This window comes from Wyeomyia smithii, chromosome 1 (genome assembly GCF_029784165.1).
Source record: "Wyeomyia smithii strain HCP4-BCI-WySm-NY-G18 chromosome 1, ASM2978416v1, whole genome shotgun sequence".
NCBI classification, from domain to species: Eukaryota; Metazoa; Arthropoda; class Insecta; order Diptera; family Culicidae; genus Wyeomyia; species Wyeomyia smithii.
Genome location: NC_073694.1, coordinates 34,859,573 through 34,873,270, shown reverse-complemented (window position 1 = coordinate 34,873,270; position 13,698 = coordinate 34,859,573). Strand labels below are relative to the sequence as shown.

The following is a 13,698-nucleotide window of genomic DNA, read 5'->3' as shown; positions in this document are numbered from 1 at the left end:
CAAATTTAGCTCAGAATGACCGTAAAACCTTCTAAAGGCCAGAAAAGGCCGAAATAGAAAATGATACCGAATCAAGCTAAGAATGGCCAGAAAACCCTTCGAAATACCAGAAAAGGCCAAAATAGAAATGGAGTTCATAATGACCGTAAAACCCTTCCAGAAGACAGAAAAGGCCGAAATAGAAAATGATCCTGAATTAAGCTTAGAATGCCGAAAGCCCCTTTAAAGGCCAGAAAAGGCCGAAATAGAAAATGATCCAAATCAAGCTCAGAATGGCCGAAAAACTCTTCTAAAGACCAGAAAAGGCCGAAATATAAAATGATCCCAAATCAAGCTCAGAATGGCTGAAAAACCCATCAAATGGTCAAAAAAGGCCGAAATATAAAATTATCCCAAATAAGCTCAGAATGGCCGAAAACCCCTTCTAAAGACCAGAAAAGGCCGAAATAGAAAATGATCCCAAATCAAGCTCAGATTGGCTGAAAACCCCTTCTAAAGGCCAGAAAAGGCCAAAGTAGAAAATGATTCCAAATTAAGCTCAGAATGACCAAGCACTCTTCTACAGGCCAGAAAAGGCCGACGTAGAAAATTATCCCAAAAAAGCTCAGAATGGCCGAAAAACCCTTCTAAAGACCAAAAAAGGCCGAAATAGGAAATGATCCCAAATCAAGCTAAGAATGGCTGAAAAACCCTTCAAAAGGCAAAAAAGGGCGGAAATATAAAATGATCACCAATTAAGCTCAGAATGGCTGAAAACCCCTTTAAAAGGCCAGGAAAGGCCGAAACAGAATAAAATCCCGAATAAGCTCAGAATGACCGAAAACCCCTTCTAAAGACCAGAAAAGGCCGAAATAGAAAATGATTCAAAATCAAGCTCAGAATGATTGGAAAACCCTTCAAAAGGCCAAAATAAGTCCCAAATAGAAAATGATCACAAATTAAGCTCAGAATGGCTGGAAACCCCTTCAAAGGGCCAGAAAAGGCCGAAATAGAAAATGTTTCCAAATTGAGCTCTAAATGAGCGCAAAACCGTTCCCTAATAAGAAAAGGATCCCAAATAAGCTTAGAATGGTGGATAAATATGGACCCGAATCATAAAAACAAATCAATATTAAGCTTAGAATATCAAAAAATATTTTCATTTAGGCTCAGAATGGCAAAAACATCGTTCTCAAGGACCTAAAACTGCTAATTCAACTGCATATGTTATGATTTTTATGTCCTCACTGGACGTCATGATTTATTTTATTCTATCATTTTATTTTCAACAGTAACATGAATGTTACTGGACATGTGTGTTTAAGTTGTTTTTTTTCTATTTAAAGTTGGGATAGCCGATACATTGTTCTAAAAACCATAAAATGCCAATCGACATGATGATCCCAAGTTTTGTTTGAAATCGCCAAAAATTGTTTCTAAAGACCAGAAAGAATAATTTATTCTGAACTTTGGATCATTAAAAGGGTGTTACCCAGAAAAAAATACAAAAATCAAAAAATACAAAAATCAAAAAATACTTAAAGGTTGAAAATGTCCATAATAGAAAATAATGGCAACTGAGGCTAACAATCGCTGAGATTGTCAAATTGCTTATCAGTGAATCAGAAAATAGAAAATCAGATTTAAGTAGAATCTATTTTGATATTAAATTGGAGCTTACATCATAACTGACGCCATCCTTACGTTCTCCCACATCCACGCTTACGACGGACATCACCGCTGGGAACACTGCCGTTAGTGAGCAATTCCGACGTTTGCCATGGTTCTCCAGTGTGTAGAATGGAGCCACTCCTTCCGCCATAACATTGCAAGCTGAAACAAAAAATCATTATACAGTAATAAACATCACTAAAAAAGTTTCAAGATTCAGTCACTCACGGTCGGGATTACGAATATACCGAACCGAAACGACGAACGAACCACTGATCGGTATCCGGTACTGCATCAAGGCAGCATTCTGACTGGACCGAAAGGCTTTCCGTACCGGTTTGAACGGCCATAGTTTTGGATCGTTGCAAAACTCCTCAACCCGTTGCTCCATACTTCTGGGATGATCTTGCTCCGTGGGAAAGTACATTCCATTCAGCTCCCACCCGTCGACGAAGGCCATTAGCCCACCAAGATCGCAATTCACATCGACATGTTTGACGCTGACCTCCACAATCTTATCCGGATCGGTCACGAAATACAGTCCACACACGTCCATTACCGGCGCCACACTGAGGATGTCAATAAGCCGTCCATGTTTGGGGGTTGCAACGATTGGGGCTGTTTTCTTAAAGAAGAACTCTCCTTCCTCCGAAGTGACGTGCATGCAATCTAAAACATTCCGAGAAAATTCCGGATGTAAATTTTATTATCCTCTTCATTTTAGATTTAGGATTCTGATAAATCTGAATAATTCTGCTCTACCTTATGATATATAAATCAAAATGAAATTCGTTAGTTGGCTGTACGCAACATTTGTTGCTCCCCCAAACTCTCTTCATCCGGAGACTTTTAGGTCAAACGCAGAACGGATATTGTAATCAACCTTCATTCTTCATCGCAGTGAAATGTATTCAAATCAAATTTAGCAATTCTATGCATAGTGCCGGTGTGCATCTGGCAGCTTCAAGTGGCCTAGCCGTCACGTCAAGTTGTCTTGTCGACATCTTAGCGTGAGAGATTAGCCCGACGAAAATGACATTAACATTTAGATTCTGTGACACTTTACAACGAGCCGACGCTAACTGTTATGAATTACATGAAGCTGGTGCTGACCTGCAAGGAGTTTGTTTTGGGGAAGGAGAAGTGTTTCGAAAAAGTTTTTGTCACGGGTTTTACTTTTCACCCCCTTGAAGTCAAGTTGAAGATATTATTTTCATTTTTCCATCGATGACAGCTTAGTACAACAATAGCGTTGCAATGAAGCGAAATTATTGGGACACTTTTGAAGGTAAGAAACCTTTCCCAAACGTTATAATCTTGAGCTTAACATGAAAACTCTTTCACAGGAGTAATAAAATTTAACCAACAGTCGCGGGGGTGAGCGATATCCTTGTTGCACTTCAATTACACCTTCTCAACTCGAAGGGTGACACCTGTCCGTCAAGCTTATACGCAACAGTTAGCAAAATTATTTTTCCCATGGAAAAAGTTTAGTCACACGGGGTAGGTTATCAGTTGACTTGTTAATTCTTCGCTCTCCGCTTGTTAAGCGATTCAACCGTGGAAAAGGTGAAAAGCACTCCAACGATTCGGATATTATTTTGTATTTATTTGTAATTCAATTCACACTCCCACACCGCGGTTTTTCTTTTGGCCAAAAAAAACTTTCCAAAAATTTTGGTTTTGGTCTCGAGCCTAAGAAAGACCAGATAAAAATCACGTTTCATCTGCGCTTGAGTTGTAAAAGGTTTTTATCAAATTTCAAACACATTAATTATGGCACTATAACTAACTTGTTGAACAATTTTCATTCCCTTATGCGTTTAACATGCTAATTGGACAGTTGGCACATCAAAAACAACAGTTGCATTATTTAGATTCTCTGTGGAATAAACCACGCATTATACAGACAAGCCGAGAGCTATCAAAATGAATGTTTCCATTCAAACAAGCCGGAAGCCAGTTAGCCAAACAACCGAAGTTCAACATGCAGTCATAAAGGGTTTGGCTACCTAATTAAAATAGTTGGATAATGAGTTGTTTAATATATCGCTCAAATAACATCATCTGCACGGATATAAAGAGACAGCCCACCTGCAGGTTATCACATTACACAGTTCTAATGTCTGCAGGAACTTTATACTAGTAAACTTTCTCTCCAAATACTGCCAGCCATCGTAAGAGAGACCACGTAAAAAAAGCAATGAAATTGGAGCTCCACATGACTTCACCGTTTACTACGAACGAGTGCGAAAAGTCAACGGGCGTCTCGGGCGCTAAAAATAGTCCTAAACGGTTCCTTGTGAAATTGGATACGGTTTTTGTCTTTTTAGATGCCGCCAGCCAGCCAGCGGTGGTCCTCCAAACTGACCGACCACTTTGATGTGCCAAGTTGTTTTTCCCTCCCCTAGCTCCCCATAGTCCGAGCAGCCAGAGCCAAACGATCACTCCACAGCAGCGCTGCCACAGTTAACAACCATCATCTCAATGGCCATCAATTCTCACCTGTCACTGGGTGTATCTTCTCCGGGGGCTTGATGAACTCGAACGGATTCCGTACCGTTTGCCAGGCCTGCGGGAAATGAGAAAGAGGAAAACAGAGAGAGGGAAAGTGAAGATATGGTTAGCGTCTGTCACTAGCTTGGACTCCCTATGGGGCATATGTACTAAATTTGTCATCTGGAACCATTGGTGGGGACAGTTTTCTTATCAATAATATGTTCTTGGAATTGCAGCTGGCTTCCCTTCTTACTACACAACTTGTAGCTCGTAAATCAAAACAAAACTCTACAGACGCGTATGCACAGTGGCCCAAAGTCGGATAAAACCAACAATATCGATATTCTTTTCAAAATTTTTCTATTTCTTATGCGCGTTAATTTTAGTAAATATTTCTTAGTCCCTAAGCAATATTTTTATGACATACAAGTTCTTTCAATTACGTGAAATCCTACCAGCAAAGTATATTTTTTAATTATTTATTTTTATTCATTTGGCATTTCGTCATAATGGCATGGCCTGATTTACAAAGTTTCTCCAAATCACTCGGTTATTGGCTGACGCTTTTCAATCCCTGGGACACCGTGTACTCTCTGCCAGATCTAGCTCCACCTGGTCTACCCATCTGGCCCGCTGCGCCCCTGGTCGTCTTCTGCCTACCGGATTCGAGGCAAACACCATCTTCGCAGGGTAGTTGTCCGGCATTCTTGCAACATGCCCTGCCCAGCGTATCCGTCCAGCTTTGGCCATCTTCTGAATACTGGGTTCACCGTAGAGTTGCACGAGCTCATGGTTCATTCTTCGCCTCCATATTCCGTTCTACTGCACGCCACCAAAGATCATCCTTAGTACTCGTCGTTCGAAAACTCCGAGCATTCGCAGGTGTTCTTCGAGCATTGTTGTTAGACCACTCATCGACTACCTCGAACTCATCGCCGTCGATCGTAATGCTAATGCCCAGGCATTGTCGGTCGGCTTCAGCTCTGCCGGCTAGCATATACTTCGTTTTAGACGTATTTATCTGCAACCCAATCCTCGCTGCTTCGCGTTCTAATCTGGTGTACTGTTCTGCCACCGCCGCACTTGTTCTGCCAACAATGTCCATATCATCAGCAAAGTAAACGAATTGACTGGATTTGTTGAAAATCTTACCCCGGGTGTTTATGTCCGCTCGATTCATTACACCCTGTAGCGCAATGTTGAATAAAAGGTAGGAGAGACCATCACCCTGTCGAAGCCCCCTACAGGATTCGAATGGACCCAGCAATCCACCCGAAATCCGCACACAACACTGCGTCCCATCCACCGTAGCCTTTATTAGTCTAATCAGCTTCCCCGGAAAGCCGTTTTCGTCCATGACCTTCCATAGCTCTTTTCGGTTGATAGTGTCATACGCGGCTTTAAAGTCGATGAATAGGTGGTGTGTGGGGATTCTGTATTCACGTCATTTCTGAAGGATCTGCCATATGGTAAAGATTTGGTCCGTTGTGGACCGTCCTTCCACGAAGCCGGCCTGATAAATTCCCACAAATCTGTTGGCTATGAGTGAGAGGCGGCGGAAAATGATTTGGGAAAGCACTTTGTAGACGGCATTCAGGACGGTGATCGCACGATAGTTTCCACAGTCCAATTTGTCGCCTTTTTTATAGATAGGGCAGATAACCCCATCTTTCCACTCCTCCGGTAGCTGTTCTGTATTCCAAATTCTTGCATTCAGCCGGTGCAAACAGCTGGCCAACTTCTCCGGGCCCATCTTAATAGGCTTCGCTCCGAGGCCATCCTTCCCAGCCGATTAATTGTTTTTCAGCTGCTTGATGGCATCCTTAACTGCGCCTATCGTTGCGGCTGGCACGTCTTCTACATTTGTCGCACCGGCGGGATAGCTTTGCCCGCCGCCATGGTCTCCTGCATGGGCGCCATTCAGGTGTTCGTCAAAGTGCTGCTTCCACCTTTCGGTCTCCTCACGATCGTTCGTAAGAATACTACCACCTTTATTCCGGCACATTTCGGCTCGCGGCACAAAGCCTCTGCGGGATGCGTGGAGTTTCTGGTAGTACTTTTGCGTTTCCTGAGAATGATGCAGCTGTTCCAGCTCTGCAAACTCCTTGTCCTCCAGGCGGCGCTTCTTCTCCCGGAAAATTTCTGTCGGCGTCTTTTCACATTCTGACGAGTGGCACTGCGCATCTTAGCCGCCCGCGCAGCATACTTCTCATCAATCACCCTTCTACATTCGTCGTCGAACCACTCCTTCCGTTGGGTTCGTTCCACATACCCGATGACGTTCTCCGCTACGCTGTTGATGGCTGTTTTAATTGTTTTCCAACAGTCCTCGAGAGGACCTTCCTCCTGCTGGCCCTCTTCCGGCAGCGCAGCTTCGAGCGAATACGCGTAGTTTTCTGCGACGTTAGGTTGCTTCAGTCGCGCGAGATCTAACCAGAGCGGGCGTCGACCAAATGTTGTTAACGAGGGAGAGTTTTGGGCGCACCTTAACCATCACCAGGTAGTGGTCCGAGTCAACGTTAGCGCTCCTATATGATCTAACGTCGATGTTGTCTGAGAAGTGCCGACAATCAATCAGAACGTGGTCGATTTGTGTTTCCGTCTGATTTGGTGACCTCCAGATGTACTTGTGTAGGTGGTTGTGCTGGAAGCAGGTACTACGCACGGCCATGTTCTTGGAGGCGGCAGAGTCGATGAGCCTTAGGCCCATCTCGTTGGTCCGCTGGTGCGCGCTGAACCCTCTAATAAACGGTTTGATTCCTCCTCCGGGCCGACCCGGGTTGAAATTCCCGATGACGATCTTGATCTCATGTTTTGGGCAGTGGTCGTACTCACGCTCCAACTGCGCGTAAAATTCATCCTTGTCGTCTTCGGTACTTCCGAGGTGAGGGCTGTGCACGTTTATGATGTTTATCACCATTCAAGGGCTGATTGGCCACCACCCAATCACCCGTTTCCGTATCTCGCCCATAACTATAAAAGCTGTCCCCAGCTCATGTGTGTTGCCGCAGCTCTGGTAGATGGCATGATTATCCCGGAACGTACGTACCACTGAGCCTTTCCAGCCCACCTTCTGCAGCGCTACGACGTCGAACCTGCGGGATTTAAATACTTCGGAGAGCACTCGAGTGCTCCCTTGAAAATTGAGAGATCGGCAGTTCCACGTCCCGAGTTTCCAATCGTTAGTCCGTTTTCGTCGCATGGGTCTGTGCCGATTGTTCCAGTCCGAATTTCTTTGTTTCTCGTTCATTACTTGTGAGTGCTTTACGGTGGCGGCTTTTGAGGCCTGCGCACCAACCCCCTATCTCGCCGGAGGACACAACACTGTTTAGAGTCCCACGTTGGCACGAGGACGGTAAACGGCCGCCTAACCTGGAGTACAGACGCCGTTTTGAGCCGCTCCTAACATGGAGGACAGACGCTCGGAAACTCAAAAGACTTCTTCTTCCCTATCAGCATACGACCAAGTTCCCTTGGTTGCTCGTATCCCAGCTGGCACCGCGTAGAGGTAGGGATAGGAGTGACTGGATAAGAGGCTAAGGACCACGTGTGAGGTCTATTTTATTCCTGTAGGTGCACTTGGCACCGATGGTACGCATTATCCAGCCGTTTATGTTTTTAAATGGTAGGGAAATCAATCAGTGACCAGACACCTGAAAAGAGAGCCCATGAACATCCGTACGGTATTACTTCCGAGAGGGGTTTTTGTATTGGGTGCACCTTCTTTTACGGCTCTTAACTACTACCCGGAGACGGGCAGTTGGCTTTCACCGACATGTCGGTGGTCAACCCGCCTTGTTGTCAAACCTCCCTACGGATGTCCGAGTCTCACATATCCTCCAAACTAAATTGTCCAGAGTAGTATCCGACCAACACTGGCCTGATAGAATTTGTACCAAGTAGAAGCTAACCTCTCCATATTTCAAATACCATTTACACTACGTAGATCAACGCACTCCATGTCCTCGTTGATAGCGATGCTAATAGGCACCAGGAAAACTATTAGTAACTTGCGTTTTGGAACACGCCAGCTTACCTGAGTATTGACGATTCCACTGCTTATAAGTTTCCTTTTGCTGCCATTCACTGCTGAGCTGTTAGACATCATACGAGATAATGCCGCAACAACCGTTGAGGCCCTCTTAGAAAGATTTTTGCGATTATTCCCAACTATGGCGTCCATCTTATGATGCGCCAATACCAGCTTCTTGGAGTGTCACTAATCGTAGAACACGTATGTAAAATGCGTGGCCGTCAACTCAACTTTCTCGGTCGACAAAACATTACAGTTTCATACATGACAATTTACAACACCGAACCCAGGATGAAACATTGCGGTATTGTTGCGATTATTAGGACGCATTTCTTACTCTCTTCAGTATTGTAAACTAGCACTCTTTTCTAAAAGTAACTTTCTAGAATCTTGTACGGGGGCACGAGCAAATGCAGACTCCGACGCGCGTGTACTATGGAGACACGCAAGTGCGTTGAAGTGCTACCTTGGTGACGATGAGGATAGCATTTCCCTTGAACCGAATGCTGAACTGGTTAGTTGTCAGTCCTTTTACCCCATCTGTGTACCTCGCTAGTCTGTTGAGGATCAGTAATTTCAGGCGCCTTGTCCGTAATATGTAGTTAGAAGATAGACAAGTCTATATGCCCGTAAGTCTCCTGTCGGTTTCCCAGCCTTTAAAATAAAACTATCCTCAACCTTTCCGGTAAGAGGCAACTCTGCATAACTACTCGGAGCAGTTCGGGGGCCAATTTTTCATGCCAGCGGTTTCAGAACTCTATCGAGTTCCGGTGCCTAACCCAACTTATCGGGATTTGGCAATCACGATGAAACCCTCACTCCACATGATTAACGTCATTAACGCTTTAGTCTGTATCCGAAATTCAGGAACGTCAGATGAAGGAGACGACGTCAGCTCCAGCATCATTGGTGACCGTTCTGCAGGAACCAACGCACTCTTCTTCTTAGTCATCAGCATCCTCCATCTTGCACGTCCACCAGTATACTTGTGGTCTACCTTTTCTACGCTGGCGATCTTTAGATAGGGTGGCGTAACATGCCCGAGACAGTTTGATCAGTAATCGGGCGGTGTAACCTACCCCCGTCCTAAGTCTGATTTTCTCCAATCTTTCAGAAACTACTACATTATGGTTGAATTTCTACATCATTGCTTCATAGAATATCTTCTTCATAACCGCACGCCCGCACCTCGCTACGATCGAGAGATTTGGCCGAGACTCAAAACTTTTCACCAGATCAGTAGTCTTCGGTTTTCTACCGCTGCCAGACCGACGCAGAGTCGTCTGGGTCTTCTGAATGACTCCACGACTCGGGACATCGTCGAATGATTGATTTTCAGGTGTTTTCCCGTTTTATCTGTGGTACCGAGTTAAATTTTCCACGTCGGTGCACATGATCTTTTGACGGGTCTTATATTTGATACCATTCCGTCTAATTTCAGCCAAAATTTGATCGATTTTCAATCATTCGTTCAAAAATTACAACCTAATCAGTGTGTACCAATTTTTTAAACAAGTCTTTACCGTTCGTTCAGAGGTCGACTGTAGATTTTTAATATGTGGTGATTACGGCTTAGCAGTCAAAAATCCTAATTAAGAACGACTCTATTTCAATTCGTCCCGACGTTTCGACGCTTGGTTTGCGCCTTTTTCGAGGGAAACTGATTTGGGGGATTTTATTTGAGAGATTATTAACGTTGAACATAATTTGGATACAAACTTACAATAATTTTGGTCGAACTAGGTCAAGTGGTTTGTTCCCTAAACAAGTGGTCATAATTTTTCTTCGTCAGTATCAATAACATTCACTAAACATTTTAATAAATAGAATCACAAACATAATTGGTTACACAGGAACTGGTCAAATAGATTTCAAACTTCTTACATATAGTACACAAAGTGGAGGGTAAAATGGTGAGCTTTCAATCTAATCCGTATTATGGTTATTCTAGTTCTACTGAGCTATCTGTTATACCACTGTCCTCAGTGCGTCTCAGTTTGTGTAATATGCCGGCATAAGTTGTGTTGAGGTTTTCTACGTCAACCCTTCTGTTTACTGTGTTGGGGGTACAATAAATATGACACATCTCTAAGAATGGGAGATTTTTAGAGCTTGTGGCTCTGTCTACTATGCGTGGCTTGTCAAAATTAAATCTGTGTTGAGTGTTGATGCAATGTTCGATCAGTGCCGTCTTTTCGCTCAGTTCTCTCAACTGGTGATTGTGTGTGTCTGTGTCAGTGATGGCTTCCAATATATTGGCCAGTTTATTTACATGGAATTTATGTCCTGATAGTCTTGTTTTTAATTTGTTGGTAGTCATTTCATTTTTGGAAATTGTTGAATTTTGCATGGGTGCCAGTTACTTCAGGTACGATAACAAGTTTTACTTTCAAACATACGGAACCCCAATGGTCAGCCCCCTGTCCCCAATTCTAGCAGACATAGTGCTAGAAGATATCATAGAAAGAGCTCTCGCCGAACTACCTTTCGATATACCCTTTTTACGAAAATATGTGGACGACCTGTTGCTTGTAATACCCAAAGATCAGACTGAAACAGTGCTAGAAGTGTTTAATCGTCAAGACCAACGCTTACAGTTCACCATAGAAACCGAACAAGAGAGAAAACTACCTTTTCTGGATATGACGTCATTCGCAACGATAACCAATCTCTCACATCTGAATGGTACTGCAAGCCCATTGCCTCGGGAAGAATGCTCAATTTTTATTCTTTTCATCAATATAAACACAAAATAAACGTTGCCAACGATTTCATTCATCGAGTGAACTCGTTAACCACACACGACAATATCGACACCAACAGCATTATTCGCCAACACCTTACGTCCAACTGCTACCCGAGCACCTTAGTGTCCAGACTTATCAACCAATATGATAAAAAACACTCCGTACCTCAATCAACGCAGATAATTCACACTTCGGACCCAACAACTTATACCCCAGTGCTAACCGTATCATCAACACCTGTCGCCCAGTCACAACCAACAAACAACAGCATCGCAACTCCTCAGCTTCAAACTAATAGTGAACCAACAGCAGCAACACCGGATCACCACCAGAACGAAACCATTTACCGATCACCACTATACATTCCTAAGCTCACCGATCGACTAATCAAAACCTTCAGACGCGAATTTCCAAACTTGACCATTGCCACTAGACTTAATTCTACTGTAAGCAAGTTCCACAGCTATGTTAAAGACCCCACAAACAAATTGGACAGCTGCAACATAATCTATCAAATCATTTGCAATGACTGTAAAAACAGTTACATTGGAATGACTACCAACAAATTAAAAACAAAACTATCAGGAAATAAATCCCATGTAAATAAACTGAGCAATAAATTGGAAGCCATCACTGACACAGACACACACAATCACCAGTTGAGAGAACTGAGCGAAAAGACGGCACTGATCGAACATTGCATCAACACTCAACACAGATTTAATTTTGACAAGACACGCATAGTAGACAGAGCCACAAGCTCTTAAAATCTCCCATTCTTAGAGATGTGTCATATTTATTGTACCCCCAACACAGTAAACAGAAGGGTTGACGTAGACCCAAGTATGATGACAGTTCTACAAGGTATGCTACATTTTTGTCTATCCACGCACACAAACAAATCTCGTTATGAAAAATTTCGCGTTTTGTATGGAAATCAGAACAATTTTGGAAATTTCTCGTTTTATGTTGTTTTATATCTGATTTTTTTTATTGGAGAGTGAATCTCCAGTTGAAACACACTAGAAATTGATATTAATTTAGATTTAGTGTGAAAAATTGCGACAATATGTCGAAATAAAATATATAAAAATGCTATATTTCTAATAGTTGGAGCATAATCTTAGTCATTGTCATAGCTCATGACTTTTGTTACTGTATGAAACATAAGCGACTCTATTTAGAAGCGCTATTAGACTGCCGTGAGATGACATTGTGACGTAGATCCAAGTGATCAGTTTTTCAGTACGGCCCAAAAACGAAAGAATTCTTCGTCACTTTTGTATGGAAATGTGTGCCAACGTCACTTTGTTTTTTTGATTTTATGCCACGTACAAATAAGTAACAACGAAAAGGAAGATACCAAAAGAAAGGTCTTCGAATAATGAACAAATTGGCATCAAAAACTCATATTCGAGAAAGTGGCACTTACGTCACTTTGTCGTCTCACGGCCTTAGAGTACAAGAAAAAAACGAAAAGTGCAAGAAGGTTACCGGCAAATTGATGAAAAACAGCATTTTTTACCTAAACCGCAGCATGTTTATGTATTCCCCACAAATAAAACATGTTTCAACATCATTTCTATAACTTTTTAGGAAAGTATGTTTTATAAGTTTAGTTTAAAATGCAAAATCAAATTTTTCAAATTTCAAATTTCATACAAAATTGGAAAAAGTTCATAACGATCACTAATACTAATGCATCGACGTGAATAGCATACCTTTAAGAACTGTCATCATACTTGGGACGTAGACAACCTCAACACAACTTATGCCGGCATATTACACAAACTAATGTCGAATTCGTTTTTACGGCAGGACTATCCCGTCCCGGACTACGCTTTGCAGCTGAAAAAAAAAACACTTTCCGAGCAGTTGCAATGGTGTGCGTAATACCAGAGGTAACTGTCACTTTTGTTTTGGTCATTATCGCCATTGTCTTTTATCGCATTTGTGCTACTGTACGAAAAATTTGCTAATTTACTGAAAAATGACAAAATAACAAGATAAAATAAATAAAATTCAGCCTGATGTTTGACACGCGAAGAACGATAATCAAAGCAAACCGATTTTGACACATTTTGTTTTTGATTTTGACACATACGTGTGAATGTGTTGGTGTCTTCAAAATTGCGCTCTGTTTCTTGCGCTGACTGTCCGGGACAGTAAAAGGATAGTCCGAGATAGTCCGGAAAATGTAAAAAAAAACAGTGATAGGACAAAGTGTAGTCCGCGGGGTAGCTACACCGCAAAAACGAAAACGACATAAGACGCACTGAGGATAGTGGTATAACAGTGTCACGGTTTCGAGGCCATAGAGAACTACGGGTTTGGTAATGTACATCGTCAGTTTTGTATGGTGGAGTATAGTCCTGGATTGAAACGTCCTGCGAAGGGCTAAATAGGTCAGATTTCCAGCGTGAATACGTCGTTGGATCTTCTTGCTTGTATAACTGTCGAAGGTACCACGAATACCAACTATATGAACTCATTCACCACATTAAGTTCATCACCTTCCATGATCACCATTCGAGGATGGCGAATGTTGATTTCTTTCGAGCCTTATATACTTGGTTACGACGCATTGATTTCTAGTCCAACTCTCTTAGCCTCCACTTATAGCCTGGCGTAGATTGCTTTTGTCGGCGCAAATTTTCTTTCAATAACATCGAAGTAATCTGCGAAGCCTATAAGTTGACTACCTATGCTAGAAACTGAGCATCTCGTCTCAATGCCCGCTTGTCGGACCCTCAAGTGTAAACAACGTGC

General features: G+C 42.7%; 1 protein-coding gene across 5 annotated transcripts in view; it reads right to left on the bottom strand.

The window, feature by feature from the left end:
- The window catches only part of LOC129718389 (corticotropin-releasing factor-binding protein), a 70,791-nt gene that overhangs the window by 12,251 nt on the left and 44,842 nt on the right, over positions 1-13,698 (bottom strand). For all 5 annotated transcript variants that reach the window (XM_055669148.1, XM_055669147.1, XM_055669149.1 and 2 more), the window contains exons 3-5: positions 4,156-4,222; positions 1,879-2,319; positions 1,661-1,812 (exon numbers count right to left, since the gene is read on the bottom strand). In XM_055669148.1, the coding sequence (XP_055525123.1) occupies positions 1,661-1,812; positions 1,879-2,319; positions 4,156-4,222 (660 nt within the window). The remainder of the gene's footprint in view (positions 1-1,660; positions 1,813-1,878; positions 2,320-4,155; positions 4,223-13,698) is intronic.